The following is a 20,516-nucleotide window of genomic DNA, read 5'->3' on the forward strand; positions in this document are numbered from 1 at the left end:
TATGCAGCATGACTAGTATCCATTTTAACTAATAGCCATGAATACCTCTTTCCTCCATGAATATGTCTACTCCCCTCTTAAAGCCTTCCAAGTTGGCAGCCATCACCACATCCTGGGGCAGGGAGTTCCACAATTTAACTATGCGTTGTGTGAAAAAATACTTCATTTTATCTGTTTTGAATTTGTCACCCTCCAGCTTCAACAGATGACCTAGCGTTCTAGTATTACGGGAGAGGGAGAAAAACATGGAAAAACATGTTTTAGTAGATAAATGATTGTCTCGAAGCAAATTACTCTTGACCTGTTTTGAGTATTTTACCTACCTCTCTGCTACTCTTACTCACTTGTGGAGAACTGTATCAACTGCAGCTGAAAATTGGAAGTTACAATCCAGTGAGAGAGGGGGGAAAACTGGTAGCCCTATGACAGATACCATATGGCCCAACTGTCCCTATTCCCTCATCCTTGCCCCTGCAGCTGAAAATTGGAAGTTACAATCCAGTGAGAGAGGGGGGAAAACTGGTAGCCCTATGACAGATACCATATGGCCCAACTGTCCCTATTCCCTCATCCTTGCCCCTGGGAATTTGCTTTTCTGTATTTCTTCCTCTTTGTAATGCCTTGTTAAAATTTTGTCAAACTGTCTACAATTTAAAAAGTCAACAGTAAGGAATGCATCCATGTCTCCTCTCTTAGGCACATCCATGTGAATGGGTGCATATGAACACCAAGGCTCCAAGAGGAGCACAGCTAGCCATTTCACTCACTGCAGCTGCTGAGGTACACTTTGAACTGCTGATAACATTGTGAAACAGTATGCTGTTTCTAGTAGACGTTTAACCAAAAATAGCATCAGTCTCTGTGGAGTCTGCTACAAGGCCAGGAGGAACAGAGGAGCCATCAACAATGGGTGTCCGTGGGGCTCAGATTATTTTTTTTTGCAGAAGAGGGGTTTTACTTGCCTGTCCTGGTTTTCATCGGTAAACCATGGAGGGAAAATGAACGCTGGCCCAGCTTCTGACTGGAATGGAAATGCAGCTCTGATGACCAGGCAAGGGAAGGGGCACAAATGTAGCCCATCAGCAGGCAAGTCAAAGGAGACGTGGTATTTGCATGCAGCTGGGGTGGAGGGCTGGGGGAGGGGGGTATCTAATAAGTTCGCTGCGGCTGCAAGTTGTGGAGTGTGTGTGTGGTGGAATCTCAAATAACCAGCGATAGAAAGGGTCAACTTTCACAGGGGCATTTGAAAGCACTATTTAACGCTCTTGAGAGTCTCATGTCGGGGATGGGGAGGATTCAGCTTTCCCCATTTTTGCAATCAAAAGCCCACCCCGGGGTTGATGCGGATTCATGCGGTTGTTGACGTTCCCCATAGACCCGCTGCTGTGATCAATTGCTTCCCCTTTAAAAAGAAAAAAACAAGAGAATTATCCTGCCTCGTTGGGGCCTGACTGCACCACAAAAGCGGGGCTACTGCGCTTTGGGAGATTGCAAAAAACACGGCACTGGAGAGCAACATACGGCTGGTGTAAAACAATCTTCCAGCTATCCAGATCTACCATAATTCTATCCTGCCTTTCCTCCAAGGAGTTCACAGCAACATACACAATTATCTTCCCCTCCACTTTACCTGCACAACACAACCCTCAGAGGTAGGCTAGGCCGAGAAGAAACAACGAGCCCAGTCACCAAGCCCAGCAGTAGAAAGGATCAAACCCTTCTCCTGTTTGGACACTACGTTACGTTGTGGTTAGTGACGGGCTAAGATTTGGGAGCCGCTCTCTCGCAGCCTAATTCATCTCACAGGGTTTTTAAGTGCATCTTATGGAGGAGCACAGATCAATGTACATCGCCCTAAACTTGGAGGAAAGCGAGATAAACATGTACGAAATAAATAAATCCCGCCGGGTTACGCCTCCAAACCACCATATTAACGACGAACTACACTGCAAAGCTGTTGTAATCCGCTGCACTGCACACACAACCCGGGCAGTATGGAGATAATAAGTAAGAACCGAATTTGCATTGTATAGGAATTTAAAAAACAACAACAAAACACCCCACATTCAGAACGCAACAATTGTGATGTTGCTATTTTTTTTTTGCAGGAATTTTTGCTGCGCACGAAAAAGCGCCATACTCAAGACCAGGAATGTCTCCTCTAAGCACCCGTCCCAACAGAGGAAAAAACCCCTACCCAAGCAGTCCCGCCTCCTGACGATGCAATAGTCCAGTCCGGTTGCGGCATGACGTCAATCGGTATTATATTCTCTATGGAAGAGCTAGGCTAGAGAAGCCGGAAGTCAGTGGTTCTTGCTGTGTTCCCGGAAACGGCTTTCGTTCCTTTCCTGCCCCTCTAGGGCTGGTGCTGTCTCCGCTGAGGAGTACCCGGTAGAGCTGAAGGGGCGAGTTCGATGCTGTGGGGCCTGGCGGGGGCCCTGAGAGAAATTGATGCTTTCCCCTCCGCCGGGCAGGGAGAAGGAGAGCCACTCCCGTCCTCCTTCCCCCAACGAAGTCTTTGGCGACCTGCCTGTGTTCTTTCGCCTTACTTTTGGCGGGATCGAGGCTGAGGAAAAAGTGACTTGTCCAAGGCTCACAAGGCGTTGTGTGTCAGAGGTGAGGCCCGAATTATGGTTTTCCCCCCCCCCTCTATCGTATGGAGTTTAGAGGGACCTTCTGGGCACGACTTCAAGGCAAAATGGCAGCACTTGCTCAACTCAGTTCTGCAGCCAGTAAGGTTGAAGGAAAAGGGTTCACAGTGTTTCATGAAGGACGAAGTCTGGAGAAAATGTGGATGGAGGGGGGCGTCGCGCTGGCCCTCGAGTGGCACCACGTTTATGCTGGAGAAAGTGGAGCATGTTACTCCTGGGATAAAGTAGGGCCAATAGAGGTGCTGTTACCTCCTCTTGCAGTTGTCTGCCCTATCTTAGGGTTGCCTGCCTTATGATCTGAGAGCTGTGCTCCTCTGGTGGATGAGAAACACAGGATAAGTAGAGATCTGCGACTGGGTAACTATGAAAGCCTTTGACATACACAGATCGCTTGGATACTCAAAGTTCTTTGAAAAAGTTACTCATTCTCACACATGAATTTTAAATAACTCTTATGGAACCCTAAAATTCTCATGAAAGTTAACATCAGTTGTTATGAGTTTTGTAGAACTCTCCATTGAGATGATTGCAGTGTAGGATGTGTGTCATTCCTAGCTGTATGACAGAAGGGGTAGAGAAGTTTTTTTCCCTACTGAAGTTCTTTGAATGAAATTGCTTTGTTATTTCTTTGTAAGCTGACCTCCTATAACAGGTGTATGTAGTCAACCAGTTCCTGTTTCCTTGGCTATCTTGAGGTTGTGGGAAATGTTGAAGAAATGTGAGCTTTAGGCTTAGTTTGACTACAGTTATGTGTTTTCAGCAGCATTATTCTCTTACCCGGATACAGATCCTCTACTTTTGAGTCCACCAGGTTACATTCTGAGTTCCTCTGTCTTCTGGAAATGTTCAGACACGTGACTTCAATATAGGCCATATCTGTTCTTTCTACAGACTGACCCTTATGCCTGACCACACTGATGTCAGCCTCCCCCCAGAGGACCGAGTCAGGGGTCTTATCCAGATTGGCAGTTGTGTGGAGGTGAATGAAGATGTCCCACCACGGAGGTACTACCGTTCTGGTATTGAAATGATCCGAATGGCAACTATCTATTCTGAGGAAGGCAACATCGAAAAGGCTTTTATATTGTACAACAAATACATCACGTAAGAATTTTGTGTTGCTTGGTGGTAATGTGAGAGCTGCTATTGTAATAGATCTATCAATTATTTTGCATTGCAAACCAACTGGGTCACCTGGGGTTGTACTTCACTACTGGCTCCACTACTCATTTGCTGTTTGAATCAGGTGCCCCAGATCTTTGTCTTCTACCTTAGTCCCAGGTTCTTAATTGCTAGAGTAAGGTGGTTGTTGCTGCTTCTGATTAAAGCAAATAGGATCCTCATGCTGTCCCTAAGGGTTTATCCAAGCAAACAATTAAAGCTTCCCGGAACCTTAAGACACCCCTGAAAGTCTTGATTTGAAAACAAGAACAACATGTTGGGAGGCACAGGAGCCTTGCTAGGGCTGATCATTTGCTTTGCTTTGACTCAGGGAGGATATAATTCAGTGCTGCAGTAGGGCTGTGCATACTCTTTAAAGAACTAAATAAAGGTTAAAACAACAGCACTTTGCTCATTTTTACAAGCGTAGTACTTGCATAGCACTGTTCAGAGAACTGCAGTGGTTGGCGTGTTGTACTAGTACCAGGAGACCCAGATTCAAATCCAATTCCTTCTTACTGTGAAACTTGATGATTCTGGACCAGTCATTTTCTCTCACATCACAGGGTTGTTGTGATAGTAAAAGGGATAAGGGGAAAATATTGTATGCTGCCCTGAGATTTTTGGAAGGAAGGGTAGAGGTATAAAGTACACACACAAAACCGTTCCACTGGTAGAACGGTTTTTAGAAAATTAAAAAATGCACAATATGACACAGCCGTAGTGGGTGAGTAGAGGCTGTCACTTGTCACTGGTGATTTCACAGGCATCATCAGAAGGATACCTGTGACAGTTTTTACAACCACACTTTCACATGGTATTTGCAATAGCAGTTTATTCATTAGCCGCAGCAATATTACAGTTTGAGTGCAGGAAAAATACCAGAGATCCTTCCCAAACCATTGTTATACGTTTAGTATAGATCTTTGGTTCCCAGTGCAATTCATGTAGACTTTAACCTTAACCTAAAAAATTGGCATAAGAATGCAGTTTTGGAATTTTAGATAATTTTCATTTATTTAATTATTTGCTGTCGTCACAGCTGACTTATGGTGACCCCTTGGGGTTTTCAAGGTGTTCATAGGTGGTTTGCCGTTGCCTACCTCTGTGTCATGACCCTGGTATTCCTTGGTGGTCTCTCTTCCCAATACTGACCAGGGCTGACTCTGCTTAGCTTCAGAGATCTGATGAGATCAGGCTAGTCTGCATACTGAAAATCCCATCCTTGATTTGTTATTAAAAGTTGGTTAGTTGATATTGAATTTCTTGATAGGAAAAGAAAGCTTAATGCTCCCGTCCTCTTCTTTCACCCCAATTGTTGGTTCTATCCATGATACTCCATTTTCATGCTTTTACCCTGTTACATTCACTACATTTTTTCCCGATTAGCATTGCATTCTGCCTCCCTTAACCCCTAGTGCTTCCTCATCTTTTATGGGCATTACTGGGAGGAGAAACAGGCCAAGGGACCTGGTAAGTATAAAACTTGGTGGAATCTTTCCAGCACTGTTCCCTGTTGGCAGCTGTTTAAGCCTCCTTTAACTAAACAAATGTCCTAGCTGTAGTGCTGTTAATGGTAATACACTCAGCAGCGGAGGAGGGAAATCTCTAGATGGCGTATTGTACAGAAGATGTTTCTGCTCTTCTGGGCCTTGTGTGTGCCCTGACAATGAGGCAGTTGTGTCACTGTAACTTGTCCTAAATCTGGGTGTCCAATTTATTTGCTATTCTCCAGCAGCCAAACAATCCAACCCTCTGAAATGCTAAGGCTTTTTTGGTAAAGTTGGCATAACTAACAGTATGAATTGAATGTGCTGGGGAGAGCTGAGTTCATTGCTAGTGATGCTGTGAAGTGAAATTGCTTTCTAAAAGTTCCTCTTGTCAGATCAGCATACTGGTCCTTTTAGCTTTTCAGAATGCACATGAGGTAACAATACAATAAAATGTGTATGGAAGTACAATGGTAAGGTGTTTTTTTCCACCACTACTTACCAAACATTTGCTAGAATTTCTGGGTCCCCATAATGAAGGTCTAATGGTGATTTTGCTTAAATCATCATCAGAATCTAAGTAGGCTATTAAAAACAACAACAAATTGCTGTACGTATGTTTCAATTTTACATTGGCTTCTAGTGATCAGTGACCTAGATTATAGATAAGGTTCACACCTGCTACCCTCAGTAATGCAGCAGCTTCTGTTCCCAGATCATTTTCTGAGCCCCAAAAGTAATTTTGGTTGACTAAAAGGGCATCCTATGCAGAGTCACTCCATTCCAAGCCTACTGAAAGAAATAAATGTCCTGACCTGGATGGCCCACCCTAGCTTGATCTTGTCAGATCTTGGAAGCTAAGCAGGGTCGGTATTGCCTAGTATTTGGTTGGGAGACCACTAAGGGATACCATATGCAGAAGCAATGGCAAACCACCTCTGAACATCTCTTGTCTTGAAAATCCTACAGGGTCGCCATAAGTTGGCTGCAACTTGACAGCAAAAAAGAAAATTCACAGTGGGTAGCCGTGTTAGTCTGTCTGCAGTAGTAGAAAAGGGCAAGAGTCCAGTAGCACCTTAAAGACTAACAAAAATATTTTCTGGTAGGGTATGAGCTTTCGTGAGCCACAGCTCACTTCTTCAGATACCTGAAGAAGTATCTGAAGAAGTGAGCTGTGGCTCACGAAAGCTCATATCCTACCAGAAAATATTTTTGTTGGTCTTTAAGGTGCTACTGGACTCTTGCCCTTTTCTACTACAGCAAAAAAGAAAGGCTGCAGTACATCTGCATAGAATTGTGCTGTTTGCGCAATTCATATTATTTGTAGGAAGTGAACAGTTTTTATAAATCATTTTGTGTTACTCTGTAGGTTGATTTGTGCACCATGTTTAACTTTTCACAAATAATTCCAATATTCTGAGTGAATACTTTATAAAGAAACATGATGTATAAACTTGCAGGTCATGGATAAACCTAGCACCCATGCTATGACACTGGGGGAGAGGGAGGGATATCATCCAACTAGCTTAGGGAAATACAGGTGCTTTGTTGAAAGATGGGATTCGATTTTTGACGTAGGTGTAGTTTTGCAATAAGAGATCAAAGTTCTTCTGACTCCAGGAATGAGTTCTTCCTACTTTGTAAAGCAGTTAAAATGTTGCTGTGGTTTGTGATGCACTTTCCTGAAATGAGCCTTTTCATTGGCTATGTTTGTAGTGTTGGGTGGGGGGAAGAGAAAAATGCTTGGTTTATAAGAAAGAGCAGATGTGTATCCTGGAAATCTACATTCAGAAGATATATAAACTGAAATTATTGGGGAGTGTGTGTAAATCCTGAACATAATTGGTTTTTTCCTGCTGCCAATTCACTCTTTCTCTCGTTCTCTTTTCTCAGGCTTTTCATAGAGAAACTCCCAAAGCATCGTGATTACAAAACTGCTGTCATTCCAGAGAAAAAAGACACAGTGAAAGTAGGTGGCCACTTTTTTGAGGGGGAGAGCTCTGCCATATGTGTTTCCCTTCCCACCCCCTCACTTCTACTATTGCAACCTTTTCTTCTCAAATCTTATACCGTATTTTTCGCTCCATAAGACACACTTTTTTCCTCCTCCAAAGTGAGGGGAAATGTCTGTGCGTCTTATGGAGTGAATGTGCGCACAGAGCCGGCTGGGCGCGCTGGGAGGCGGGCGGGGAAAGCCAGCTCGCGCTTTTCCAGTGTGCCCAGCCGGCTCTGTGCGCTCTGCCCGCCTCCCAGCTGGCCGTCGGGGCGCACAGAGCCGGCTGGGTGCACTGGAACGACGCGAGCCGGCTCTGTGCGCCCCGCCCGGAGGCGGGCAGGGCACACAAAGTTGGCTCGTGTCGTTCCAGCGCAAGCCGGCTTTCCCCGCCCCGACGGCCAGCTGGGGGGGGGGGGCGTCTTATGGTCAGGTGCGTCTAAGGGAGTGAAAAATACGGTAATTACTCTAAATGATGGAAAATAAGCAGCTCATTTACTATCTCTAGGATATGAATATATGAAATTGCCATATCTCACCAGAGCCTTGGACAGCCCAGTCATGGATTGTCTATTCCATCTGTAGCCGGTCTTCTTTGTTTAGGGTCTTTCCCTTGAAATTTGCTGCATGCAAAGCCACCTAAAAAGGAGGCATGAGCTTGTCTCCCTGGAGGCTTGAACTCAGAACCTTCTGAGACTGACTCACAACCTACTGTGCTAGGAAGGCTGGACCATCTCTGCACAGGGTTTGCTCATTTCACTGGGGTTTACTTAAGAACATCCGTGGAGATTCTGGCACATGTTGTGTTTATTGCCCTTAAGAACATAAGAAAAGCCATGCTGGATCAGACCAAGGCCCATCAAGTCCAGCAGTCTGTTCACATAGTGGCCAACCAGGTGCCTCTAGGAAGCCCACAAACAAGACGACTGCAGCAGCATTATCCTGCCTGTGTTCCACAGCACCTAATATATTAGCCATGCTGCTCTGATCCTGGAGAAAATAGGTATGCCTCATGACTAGTATCCATTTTTACTAGTAGCCTTGAATAGCCCTCTCCTCCATGAACATGTCCACTCCCCTCTTAAAGCCTTCCAGGTTGGCAGCCATCACCACATCCTGGGGCAGGGAGTTCCACAATTTAACTATGTGTTGTGTGAAGAAATACTTTAATGGTGTCTCTGACAATGCCTCTAGGAGCTGTGCTAGTCTTGTTAATTTTGTATTGTAAGAATGCATATCCTCCCTCTCTGTCACTTGACTCCTGAGAGCATCCTACTGTTGATCCCATGTTCTCTTCTGAGTCTGCTGGTTTAGCACTCTCTCTTCTTTTATTCACCCAGAAACTGAAAGAAGTTGCATTTCCTAGAGCCGAGGAGCTGAAGCAGGAGCTTTTAGAAAAATATAACAAAGAATATGGAGAATACAATGTGCGGAAGGTCAGTAATGGGACATCAGGTGCTTAAGCTCTGTATTTGAGGTATGCATCTGAAGGACATTAGTTGCTGGCAGAAAGGAACCCCTGCTTAGAATACTAATGTCTTTATCAGTGAGCCTACTTTCACAGCAAAAGCTTGCAGACCTCACTACCCCTGTGCATAAGTATGAAGTGATCGATGTTACTGGATCTGGTCAGGGAAACGCTTGTACTCTAGATAGGTGTCAGTGTGAATGGGATCTGCTTTCCAGTTCTGCCCATATTGAAACCAAAGCAGTCAGTGCTTAAGAAACAAATCTTCCTTTCTTCCGTCTTACTCCTGCTGGCTATTTAAAGAGACCCATCCAAATGGTATCTGCTGACAAACTAGTGAAGTTTCTCTGCAAGCTTGTACAGGTTTATTGAGAGGAATCATACAACAGCTGACCTGGGGAAGCAGTTAGAATAATACCAATACTTTACAGTACAATCCTAATGAGAGTTACTCCAATCTAAGCCCATTCATTTCAATGAGCTTAGGCTGGATTAATTCTACATAGGATTGTAATGTTCATATAGTAACCAGTGATAGTAAGCCCACCTTTTTAAGAGCAGCAAATTGCAAGCAGCCATACATACTGTGCAGTGGATTTCACTCAAGATGTGGGAGGCAGCCAAAGAGCTAGAATGAGAGGGTGACCCTATCGACCCTGTTTTCATACTTGAGACTTGAGTTCACTTGGTGCCTATCTGTTGTGAGTTTGGTCTCTGCAAATAATGGAAGCCAGAGCTGTAGTGTTGGGAGAGTGCCATGGTCCTGGGCCAATCCTGGTGAATTCCATGGGTCAGTATTGACTCCTAGGTGCTCTCTAGACATCTAGCCCTAATGTGAAACAATTCAGTTGCTGAAAGACTGCTCTGAACAACTGTGGAGCTAAGAAGTTCAAGCTTAAGTTTTTATCCAGTTTCTAGACCACTTATATGTAGATTAAAATATCAAAACTTAGTGTGTCATTTTGATCTCTGTCCTTGCTTTTAGAGACAAAAGAATGGCATGCCGCCTTGTGCTGTTTGGACACAAGAGGCTGCTGCTTACCGAAATTAGGCCTTTTGTCCCTCTTGCCCATATTACCTATTCTGACTGGTAGTAGCTCTCCAATGTCTCAGGTCCTTTTCAGGTACCTGCTAACTGATTTCCTTTGAGTGGAAATACCAGTGATTAAACTTGGGACCTTCTGCATGCATAGCCATTTGCTGAGCCACCTTCCCTCCCCAGAGAATTAAATCTTGGTTTTCACTTTGTCACCTGGTTACTTTCAAAATGTTCCCATTGCAGAAGAAGCAGGAGGAGGAGTTTGCCCGTAGCTTGGCTCTGCAGCAGCAACTGGAGGAGGAGAGGCAAAGGGTGGCCCTGATGAAGCAGCAACAGGCAGAACAGGAGCAGTTTCATGCCTTCGAGGAGATGATCCGGCGCCAAGAGCTGGAGAAGGAGCGCCTGAAAATCATGCAGCAGTTTGGAAAGCCAGAGCCAGTCCCAGACTCCTTGGAGAGCCCCTTGATACCTGGCGTGGTCATGCCCCCAACTGATGCAAAGACTCCCTGCCCTCCTGTACAACCCTCAAGCCCTGGTGGAGGAGCTGTGGTGCCAAAGCCCCCCATTGTGGACAGGTCTCTGAAACCTGGATCTTTGGGGAGCCCAGAAAGCAGTTAGTATATTTTGGAATTAGCTTGGTCTATCTTGTTGCTCCCAAATGTTGAAACAGTCTTATCTGAACTGTTACAGTTTGAAAGAATTTGTGGAAACATCCCCCCAAATAGTTCTCATTATAGCAGAAAATATTCTAAGATTAAATTGCAGCACTGGAGCCACTAAAATCCTGATTCTGTCAAACTAGAAGGTTACCGTACCAGCAGAAGACACTCTGTGCAATACATTGGACATCCCTCATCGCTTTGCTGTCTTTCTGCCACTTTATTGCCTTTTAACTTAAAGTGAAGATATTTATTTGGAGCAAAGTTGTTATCTAATAATGCGGAAAATGGAGTCCAGGGCCTTGGCTTCCTTGCCCAGGTGCCGTACTTGCACAGTTGCTTCACTTGCTTGCCATTCTTTCATACCTTTGTTGCTGCCACTCTCTTGCTTTCTGCTATCTTCTTTGGACATATGATGGGCTGTTACTCAACCTGGTATAGTTTCACTCTTCAGTTCTCTTAATTAACCTAAACATACCAAATTATTCCAGCCTTCCTCATAGGACTTCATTTCCTGACCCATCCTCCTCCAACTCACTGCCCTCTCTTAATCTGTTTTGCCAGCATCTTTTAAAAAGTCTGGTGCCTAGAGCTTAACACGGTGCTTCATATGAGGCTTAACCAGTGCCGATAGAGAGGAACCTTTCCTTCCTATGACTCTCATACTTTAATTAATACTTCCCAAAATTGTCTTCGCCTTTGTCACAGCTGTTCACACTCAGTCTGCAATTCAATACAGTCCCCAAATATTTTTCACTGACGCTGCTATCCAGCAAGTTGTCTCCCATCCCGTACTTATGCCTTTGATTGTTTTTCTACCCTTCTACAGAACCTTATTTATCAGACTTCATTTTATTAATCACAGTGAAATTTCCCAGTCAAGATCTTGTTGAACTGTATCTTCATTTCAAAAGGCACTGGTTCTCAAACTGTGGGTCAGGAATCTCGCAGGAAGGAGGTGGAACAGGGTGAGCTGGGAAAGGAGGCTTATGTAGGCTCAATAGCCAATTTAAGTTGCCTTCACATACAAAGTAGCCATGAAATACAGTCTATTGCTCAGTATTGCTGTTTATTTGTTTATAGCCTGCTTGTCTTCCTAATGGAGACTCAAAGCAGCTTATGTTTATAAATATTAGAAATGAAAATGAAATACAAACTTGTTCAGTGTTCAAAATGTTTTTAAAATCTTGGTTTTTATGTCAGGGATAGTAGCACAGAATTACTTTGCAGCTATGTCCTAAAAATAGAGTACATTTAGGTGTGGGTTTGGGAACCACTGCACAAAAGATTTTGACCATTCCTCCCAATTCTGTTCATTTGTAAACCTGATGAGACTTTCCTCATCACCTTCATCCACATAATTGATAAAAATGTTAAAACACAGTAGTCCCAGGACAGAACCTTGTGGTACACCATGCAAAACTACTTTTCAGCTTGATGAAGAGCTGTTAATAAACATACTTGGAGTACAGTTATTCAGCCAGCTGCCAATCCACCTAATAGTTCTGTCCTCTACTCCATGTTTTAACAGCTTGCCAACCAGACTACCATGAAGGACTTTATCAAATGCTTTCCTAATCTGAGGTATATTACGTCCACAGTGTCTTGCTGGTCTTCTAAACAAATAACTTGACCATAAAGGAAAAAATCAAAATACAATTAGTGTGGCATTACTTATTCTTGACAAATCCACACGGCCTTCTTGTGACGAATGCTTTGTTTTCTCGATGCTCAGAAGTCAGTTGTTTTATAGCTTTCCTATAAATTCTGGATGCTCTTTTGTACAGAAAGAAACTACAATTGCCTCATATTTGGTCTCCTGGCACCTCCCCCATTCACTAAGTATTCTCAGAGGTCACAGACAAAAGGTTCTGAAAGAACGTCAGCAAGTTCCTTTAATACTCTAGAATGTAATTCATCTGGTCCTAGAGACTTCCTTAAGGTAGCTAGACATAGCTAGACATTCCCTGACCATCTCTTTGTCTGTCTTGACAAATCTTTTCCACTCATTGGTTTTATGATTTGTGTCCAGTTGGACAACATTACCATTATAAAGGAAAACAGAAGCCAAAATAGAAATTAGGTAATTCCACATGTTAAGTGTCCAGTCTTCACCAATGGGTGGACTTACTGTTTCTGCTTCTCCCTGTTAATATATATCTATATTTTAAAATCAATTTGTTTTTAACATCGCTTGTTAACCTCAACTCATTCTGCACATTAGTCTTCCTGACACAGTCCCTACAAGTTTGAGCTACTTGTTTGCACTCAACCTTGGTAACTTGTCCCTCCTTCTGTTTCTTGTATCTTTCTTATATCTTATTTCATCACAAAGCTCCGTATACAACCATAGTGAGTTTTTATAGTTGTTTTCCAATATTTCTTTTGTGCTGTCATTTTTTTGCTTCTAGTATCTAGTTTTTCAAGGACTCTCATAATTTCTTTAGGGCATCTACCTGTGGAATTTTATGAAACATCTCTCTGAATTTATTAAAACTAGGTTTCCCAAAGGCTAAATTCCAATTGGTTCTTGTAGGTTATCCGGGCTGTATAACCGTGGTCTTGGTATTTTCTTTCCTGACGTTTCGCCAGCAACTGTGGCAGGCATCTTCAGAGGAGTAACACTGAAAGACAGTGTCTCTCAGTGTCAACTATGTAGGAAGAGTAATATATAGTCAGAAAGGGGTTGGGTTGAGCTGAATCATTGTCCTGCAAAAAGTATCAAAGGTAATGTGCTAATGAGGGTGTGGTATGTTAATATGGAACCATTGTATCCTGAAGTGATCTGTTAATGTGTGAAATCCAAAGCTAATCTGCACGGCTATTGTTGACTGTAGTCTTTGTTAGTCTGGAGGTTTTCAGGGCAGGAAGCCAAGCCTTAGTCATTCTTAAACTCTCTTCTGTTAAAGTTGTGCTGATGTTTATGAATTTCAATGGCTTCTCTGTGCAATCTGACAAAATAGTTGGTAGAATTGTCCAGTCTTTCAGTGTCTTGGAATAAGACCCTGTGTCCTGTTTGTGTCAGTCCATGTTCAGCCACTGCTGATTTCTCAGGTTGGCCAAGTCTGCAGTATCTTTCATGTTCTTTTATCCTTGTTTGTATGCTGCTTTTTGTTGTCCCGATGTAAACTTGTCCACAGCTGCAAGGTATACGATATACTCCTGCAGAGGTGAGGGGGTCTCTGTTGTCTTTTGCTGATCATAGCATCTGTTGTATTTTCTTGGTGGGTTTAAACACTGTTTGTAGGTTATGTTTTTTCAAAAGTTTCTCCATCCTATCAGTGACTCCTTTAATAAATGGCAAGCTGTGGACAAGTTTACATCGGGACAACAAAAAGCAGCATACAAACAAGGATAAAAGAACATGAAAGATACTGCAGACTTGGCCAACCTGAGAAATCAGCAGTGGCTGAACATGGACTGACACAAACAGGACTCAGGGTCTTATTCCAAGACACTGAAAGACTGGACAATTCTACCAACTATTTTGTCAGATTGCACAGAGAAGCCATTGAAATTCATAAACATCAGCACAACTTTAACAGAAGAGAGTTTAAGAATGACTAAGGCTTGGCTTCCTGTCCTGAAAACCTCCAGACTAACAAAGACTACAGTCAACAATAGCCGTGCAGATTAGCTTTGGATTTCACACATTAACAGATCACTTCAGGATACAATGGTTCCATATTAACATACCACACCCTCATTAGCACATTATCTTGATACTTACAGGACAATGATTAGCACATTACCTTTGATACTTTTTGCAGGACAATGATTCAGCTCAACCCAACCCCTTTCTGACTATATATTACTCTTCCTACACAGTTGACACTGAGAGACACTGTCCTTCAGTGTTACTCCTCTGAAGATGCCTGCCACAGCTGCTGGCAAAACGTCAGGAAAGAAAATACCAAGACCACGGTTACACAGCCCGGATAACCTACAAGAACCAATGAACTCTGACCGTGAAAGCCTTCGACAATATTTTAAATTCCAATTGTTTCTTTAAGATCATAAATTCTAAAATGTTATGTTCATTTCCCTCCATGGTTCCTAATACTTTCATCTCATCTATCAAATCCTCTCTATTATTTAAAAGCTTAAACTAGTTCTCTTAGCTTCTTCCTCTGCTTTCTGAAGGAGGAAGGTGTCCATAAGTTGTTACTTCCAGGTATATATTACTCACCTTTGGGGGGGGGGTTGTGTGTGTGTGTGTGGCTTTAAACGTATGCTAGTTATTCTAGTAGAAATTGCTGTTTGTCCTTTAAGTGAATATCTCAGCGCAACTTTTCCAAGTGTCTGGGTTGTACCGGTACATCACCTGTGTCTGGGCTGTACCCCCTCAGATTGAAGGTGGGACTCCACTTGACTGAGTAATTCTCCATATTAAAAAAAAATCTCCATGTAATAAACTATCCATTCAGGGAAAAGGAGCTGTTAGCTCTCTATATGAATGTAATGGAGGCTTTTTTTTGGTAAGTTTCAGCCCTGTGAGCCTCCACAGGTCAGAAGTGGAATGCTCTATATAGACATGTTTACTACCTCATCTGTTGTTTGATAGATAAACCTGATGCATGCATGTGACTTTGCTGATCAAAACCTCCCATTTCTGCAGATGCAACTATAGAAGGACTTCGCCATATTATTGTTCCCAGGGAGCTCTGCCACAAGTTTCTCCAGCTGGCTGATGCAAACACTGCAAGGGGTGTGGAAACCTGTGGGATCCTTTGTGGGAAGCTGGTAAGATGTCTTCCTGGATAATTGCATGTCAATGTCTGGTAGTCTCTTGGCTTGGACTCTTTGGCACTGATGATCTGATCACTTGGAAATGCCTCCAGTCTTTTATATTCCACTTTCTGCTTATCGTGTAGAAAGTGACTCCATACTTCAGAGTTGTGTCCCAGATATAAAATGTGCTAAAACTGATCTTTCCCAGAAAGGCTGACTTTGCTTTTTCCTGAAAGCTGCATTTTTGCCAATAGTGTTGTGCCATGTGGGTTGGAAGTGTCAGGATTAGCGAAATACAGCTTTAAGCAAAGGTTAAAGGGGAGGGGGAGGGGGAGGGGCTGTGGCTCATTGGTAGAGCATCTGCTTGGCATGCAGAAGGTCCCAGGTTCAATCCATGGCATCTCCAGTTAAAGGGACTAGGCAAGTAGGTGATGTGAAAGACCTCTGCCTGAGACCCTGGAGAGTCGCTGCTGGTCAGAGTAGACAATACTGACTTTGATGGACTAAGGGTTTGCTTCAGTATAAGACAGCTTCATGTGAGACCAAACAAAGCTCTGTATTGTCAGCAGGAGTATAGGCCACAGAGCTGAACAAGTGAGTGAAAAGAAGGGCAAATGGACAAGGGGAGCCTGGAGTAAGTGAATGAAGGACATACAGAAATGGTGGATGGAAGCAGCAGCACCCTGAACGAATGCCCAAGTGGAGGAGGCAGGGAGTTGGAAGAAATTGAGGCAGAGAGGGTGGGTAGGGAAGGGTCTTGACTTTAGAAGCAGGAAACCTGATTAACTATCAGTGAATGTTGTTTGAAGGCCATTAATGAGTGAGAGCATTCAGAGTCACCCAGGTGGCTTGGTGTTTGTACCAAAGAGCATCTTGTCTTGCTGTATAAGAAGCAGCGATGCCTTACTCTGTGCCATTTGTTCTTCTCTCCCAGATGAGGAATGAATTCACAATAACCCACGTCATTATCCCAAAGCAGCATGGGGGCCCTGACTATTGCAACACTGAGAACGAAGAAGAGCTCTTCCTGATCCAGGATGAGTATGGCCTTATCACTCTGGGATGGATCCATGTAAGTCTGTATTCACAAGGTATTTCGGGTGATGAGAAAAAATTCTGTTCAAGGCACAGATTTTGTGCTCTGTCAACTGCGGGGCAGGAGATTAATGCAGAAGGTCCCAAGGCTGTTGTGTGTATGAAATCTTGAGCGCTCTTGTGCCACGTTTGCTGATTTCGGTGAGGCTTGTGCAGGAAATCTTACTGGGAAACTGCACCCACGGTAGCATGTGAGGCTAGTGTGTGGAGCTGCTGCCTAAAGATTCAGAATGTTTCAGGCCGCCTCAGATATTTTTGACACCCATCCTCATAGCATTAGATTACGCCCAGGACATGATCAGTGGAAGTGCTCTTAAGCAGTTTCTGTTGACTTCCATGGCACTTGTGCAGGATAGCATCCCTGTGGATTATGTTGAGTGTGAGCGTTTATAGGGCGTGTCATTTAGACTCTTCCCAGGCACCCAAATACAAGGCATCTGCTTTTTAAGGTCACCTGGGGATTTGGAGTAAAGATTCACCAGTATGCAAGTGAAAACCAACTCTGCTTTTCTGAGATAGTGGATGTTCTGAACTGGTTCCTGGCGGGGGTATTGGATGAGGGTCAGTAAACTAAAGCTCAATCTAGATAAGACTGAGGTATTGGACAATGGCACAGCCCTGCTGGATCAAACCAGTGGTCCATCTAGTCCAGCATCCAGTTTCCCACAGTGGCCAACCAGTTGCCCTGGAGGGCCAAATATACAGGACACAGAGGCCAAGACTGTCTGCTGCTGCTGCCTCCCAGCTCTGGTATTCAGAGGTTTGCTAACTCTGTATATGGAGGCTCCCTTCAATCACCTTGGCTGGTGCTTCTATTCAGAGACTGGAGAGTTGGCTTGTTTTAGAGTAAGTTTTCAGTTTGGTAACCTTTTAATCACATTACATACAATATCTTGGCCTGCATTAGTGGAGGACCACAGGACACATTTAAAATAAACACTCGGTGAGTCTTAAGATCTGTGCATGCCTTTCTTGGTGTCTAGTTTAACACTCTCCTCCTTATTTAGACTCATCCTACCCAAACAGCTTTCCTGTCCAGTGTGGATCTGCATACACACTGCTCCTATCAAATGATGCTTCCAGAGTCCATAGCTATTGTTTGTTCTCCAAAATACCAAGAGTAAGTTTCTGGTTTGTTTGCGCTGCTCAATCAAAATACATGTATGTTCACTCTGTTCTGCCCCATATTCTACTAGCGAGCACATGGGAAACAGAAGGAATATAGAAATAAGGGGGGGAATCTGAGATGAAGACAAATTCCCAAGGTGTAGTTATGTTAGCTCGCTGTAGCTGGAATGATATTCTTGTGGCATCATAAAGCCTAGCTAATGTACTGGTTCATAAGCTTACATGTACTGGAGTCTACTCAGATGCCTTCTGTGGGGAGAGGTACAGCCAAGAAAACACAGTGTTATAATGAGAGGCTAGATATCCCAGTTTCCCAGGACATAGGTGTTGTTACTTCCATCTGTGATCTGCAACCTGACGCAAGATCCCGAAGTGAATGAACCAATCAGTCCTTCACACAGGGACATACTCCAGTAGGATTTACACTAAGCATTTCAAAAGCTGACATTTGTTTCTAATAATTACCCCACCCTTACTTTTCTGCTACTTGTATGTATGTTTATGGGGTATGTATATCAGTGGAACGTAACACTTCGTGCATCTGAAGTGTGCTCTGGTTCCTGAAAGCTTATGCCACAATAAATTCATTAGTCTAAGGTGCCAAAAGACGCATTTTAAAATGAAGAAGAATCCATATTCCAAGTGTGAAGAACCAAGGTTTCACTATGTTTATAGAATATAAGGGATAGGGTTTTTTTGGACCAGCTTCTGTTTACAAGACATGCAGGCTTATGCTAGATGCAGCTTTTTGTATGTGTCTCATTGTCTGGCCATTTAAACTTCCTGGGGCTCTATAGCGAAGTGCCACCAAACCTGATCAACTTATGCCATCTGGTCTTTGAAGGAAGTTCAAATGTTTTGTTTACAATTATTATTTCTAGGACAGGATTCTTTAAATTGACAGACCATGGCATGGAAGAAATCTCATCCTGTAGACAAAAAGGATTCCATCCCCACAGCAAAGATCCCCCTCTCTTTACTGTAAGTATCAAGAGACCTTGAGAACCACTGATTGTCGTCACCTGTACTTGCTGATTTTCCTGAGTCTGCCTTGTTCTGAAATGGCATCCTAATTGTACAGTGGAAGGACCAAGAAGGAACTTGTAATGTTTTCTGTTCCGATTCCCATGGAGCCCCTCCCTCCCTTTGTCACCACCACTTAGGATTTTTCCTCTTCTTTCTTGTAAAATGTTAGGAAGTAACATTTCTGAAATCTGTTTCACAACTGGAGCTTCGACTGCAGGGGAGACAGTAGTAATGCAAGTGCATGTAAAAAAAAAAAAAGGCCCGGAAGATCAGCTGCTGCCCCTAGAGTGTTTCCCTCTCCTTGGGCTCCACGTTCCTGTCCAGGGAGCTGGGGAAGCAGCTTTGAGGCTGGGTCATCTGCGGAGTTGCAGCTGACCGCTGGAGCCCTATCATGGGAAGAATGCCTACAGATGCACATGATACCACGATTTGCTGTTCCTAGCTTATCTTAGCAAAGTGGCAGTGATAAATCCTTGTCTTTCTTTGGCGAGCGCTGCAGCTAGGGTAGTAGCTGTGTTGTAGTATGAGCTAGAATCCCCCAGTTCAGATCCCTGTTCAGCTGCCAACTCACTTATGCAAACCAGTCTCCTGTCCCTGCAGTATGGATGCAGTGACACTGGCCTGGAAGGACTGAGATGCATTATGTGATGTACTTTGAGTGCTTGAAGAGTACCATCTAAATGCTAAGTATTGCTGTTATGATTGTTTTTTTCTTTAGCTTTTACTTAGTGTTATATGTAATGGCAAATGTCACTTGCCGTTGCTCACAATCTCTTTTCTTTCTCTCCCTTTCAGACCTGCACCCACGTGACTGTCATGGAGCGGGAAGTGACAGTGCTGGACCTTCGATAAAGCAGAGGCCTCTTGCCTTTGTCTTCAGCTCACGATCCTCCTCCAAGATAATTTATGGAAGATATTCCTCCAATAACTTATGGTCCCCTCTATGCAGTGATTGCCAGTACTTGTAATACCAGCTGTTAATACTCCAGAAATTTTGCAGTTTCTTTGATCTCTCATAGTTGTTAAGTGTGTGTGTGGGGGGGAAGCAATGAATTCAGAATTCTTTCTTAAACTGAAACTAACACTAAACTTGATTTAACCAGTGTCTGGTAGCTCACTGATCAGGCTTCCACTCCAGCATATTGCAAAGCAAGAAGGCAGAATCTAGCAAACAAATTAAAGAATACTTAGAGGCTTTTTGCAAGACTCTGGCACTGAAATCCTTCTGTTAGTCTTCCTTCCTCTAAATGTCTCTAATCAAGCGGCACACTCACCCACCCCCATGCATGAATGGAAGTCTTTGGAATCTCCAAGTCATGATCTAGGTGATGGTGTGGTGTGGTGATTAAAGTATTGATCCTAGGATCTGGATGACCCAGGTTCAAATGTGTCCTCCGCCGTGCAGCTCACGGGGACAATGGGCTGCTTGCTCTCTCAGTCACACCTACTGCATAGGGTTGTTGTACAAGCAAAATGGGGCAGGGTGAACAGTATATGCCACCTTGAAGTCCTGGGAGGAAAGGCAGAGTAAAGTGTACTAGGGAAGATGGGTCTGGAGTTCTTGTGCTTGACAGGGCTGTGCCAAGAACTCAGCCTTCCATGACCAGCTAAGCAATAATGCTTACAGTGGGAAGAAACAGTTCTATATGAAGAAGATACTGTTGTTTATATGGCAGCCTCCCGTTCTTTAGAATTACAGGTGTTTTTTTCAGATTTTCCAGGGAGGAGAAAAAAAGGAGGGGTTGCCTGAGGTTCTCCTACTGCTTTATTGCATCTGAAGGAGCACATTTGCCTCAATTCAGGAATGCCCCCACCATTGTAACTGACCTGAAACTGACCAATCTGCCCTCACCAGTTTTTGTCTTCTGCTGTTGCCCAGATGGGTTTACTCCTATGAGCATCGAAACAGTTCTTTCACCATCCTTGGATTTTTTCCTTGGCAGGTGTCTAGAAGTTTACACCCCTCTTGATAGGTGTTCAGTCCGTATCCCTTTGACCAAAGATAGCTTCTGCAAAGCAATGGTGTGCACCAGCTCTCACCGTCTGTTGATATTGTCAGATCCCCGAAGGTATTC

At 43.7% G+C, this 20,516-nt stretch overlaps 1 protein-coding gene across 1 annotated transcript; it reads left to right on the top strand.

The window, feature by feature from the left end:
• The first annotated feature begins 2,572 nt into the window (after nt 1–2,572).
• On the top strand, nt 2,573–19,294 carry STAMBP (STAM binding protein). Its single transcript, XM_056860700.1, has 10 exons — nt 2,573–2,616; nt 3,543–3,755; nt 7,196–7,271; nt 8,636–8,731; nt 10,046–10,415; nt 15,080–15,204; nt 16,127–16,264; nt 17,295–17,407; nt 18,297–18,396; nt 19,237–19,294. The coding sequence occupies exons 2-10, from the start codon at nt 3,553–3,555 to the stop codon at nt 19,291–19,293; spliced, it is 1,278 nt and encodes a 425-aa protein (XP_056716678.1). The 5' UTR covers nt 2,573–2,616; nt 3,543–3,552; the 3' UTR covers nt 19,294.
• Nucleotides 19,295–20,516: the final 1,222 nt, after the last annotated feature.

This window comes from Euleptes europaea, chromosome 14, assembly GCF_029931775.1.
Source record: "Euleptes europaea isolate rEulEur1 chromosome 14, rEulEur1.hap1, whole genome shotgun sequence".
Taxonomy (NCBI): domain Eukaryota; kingdom Metazoa; phylum Chordata; class Lepidosauria; order Squamata; family Sphaerodactylidae; genus Euleptes; species Euleptes europaea.

Coding starts and splice junctions, on each gene's coding strand:
- STAMBP (XM_056860700.1), top strand. CDS start 3,553: ATGCCTGACCACACTGATGTCAGCCTCCCCCCAGAGGACCGAGTCAGG. Junction 3,756..7,195: donor TTGTACAACAAATACATCAC/GTAAGAATTTTG, acceptor CTCTTTTCTCAG/GCTTTTCATAGAGAAACTCC. Junction 8,732..10,045: donor GAGAATACAATGTGCGGAAG/GTCAGTAATGGG, acceptor TTCCCATTGCAG/AAGAAGCAGGAGGAGGAGTT.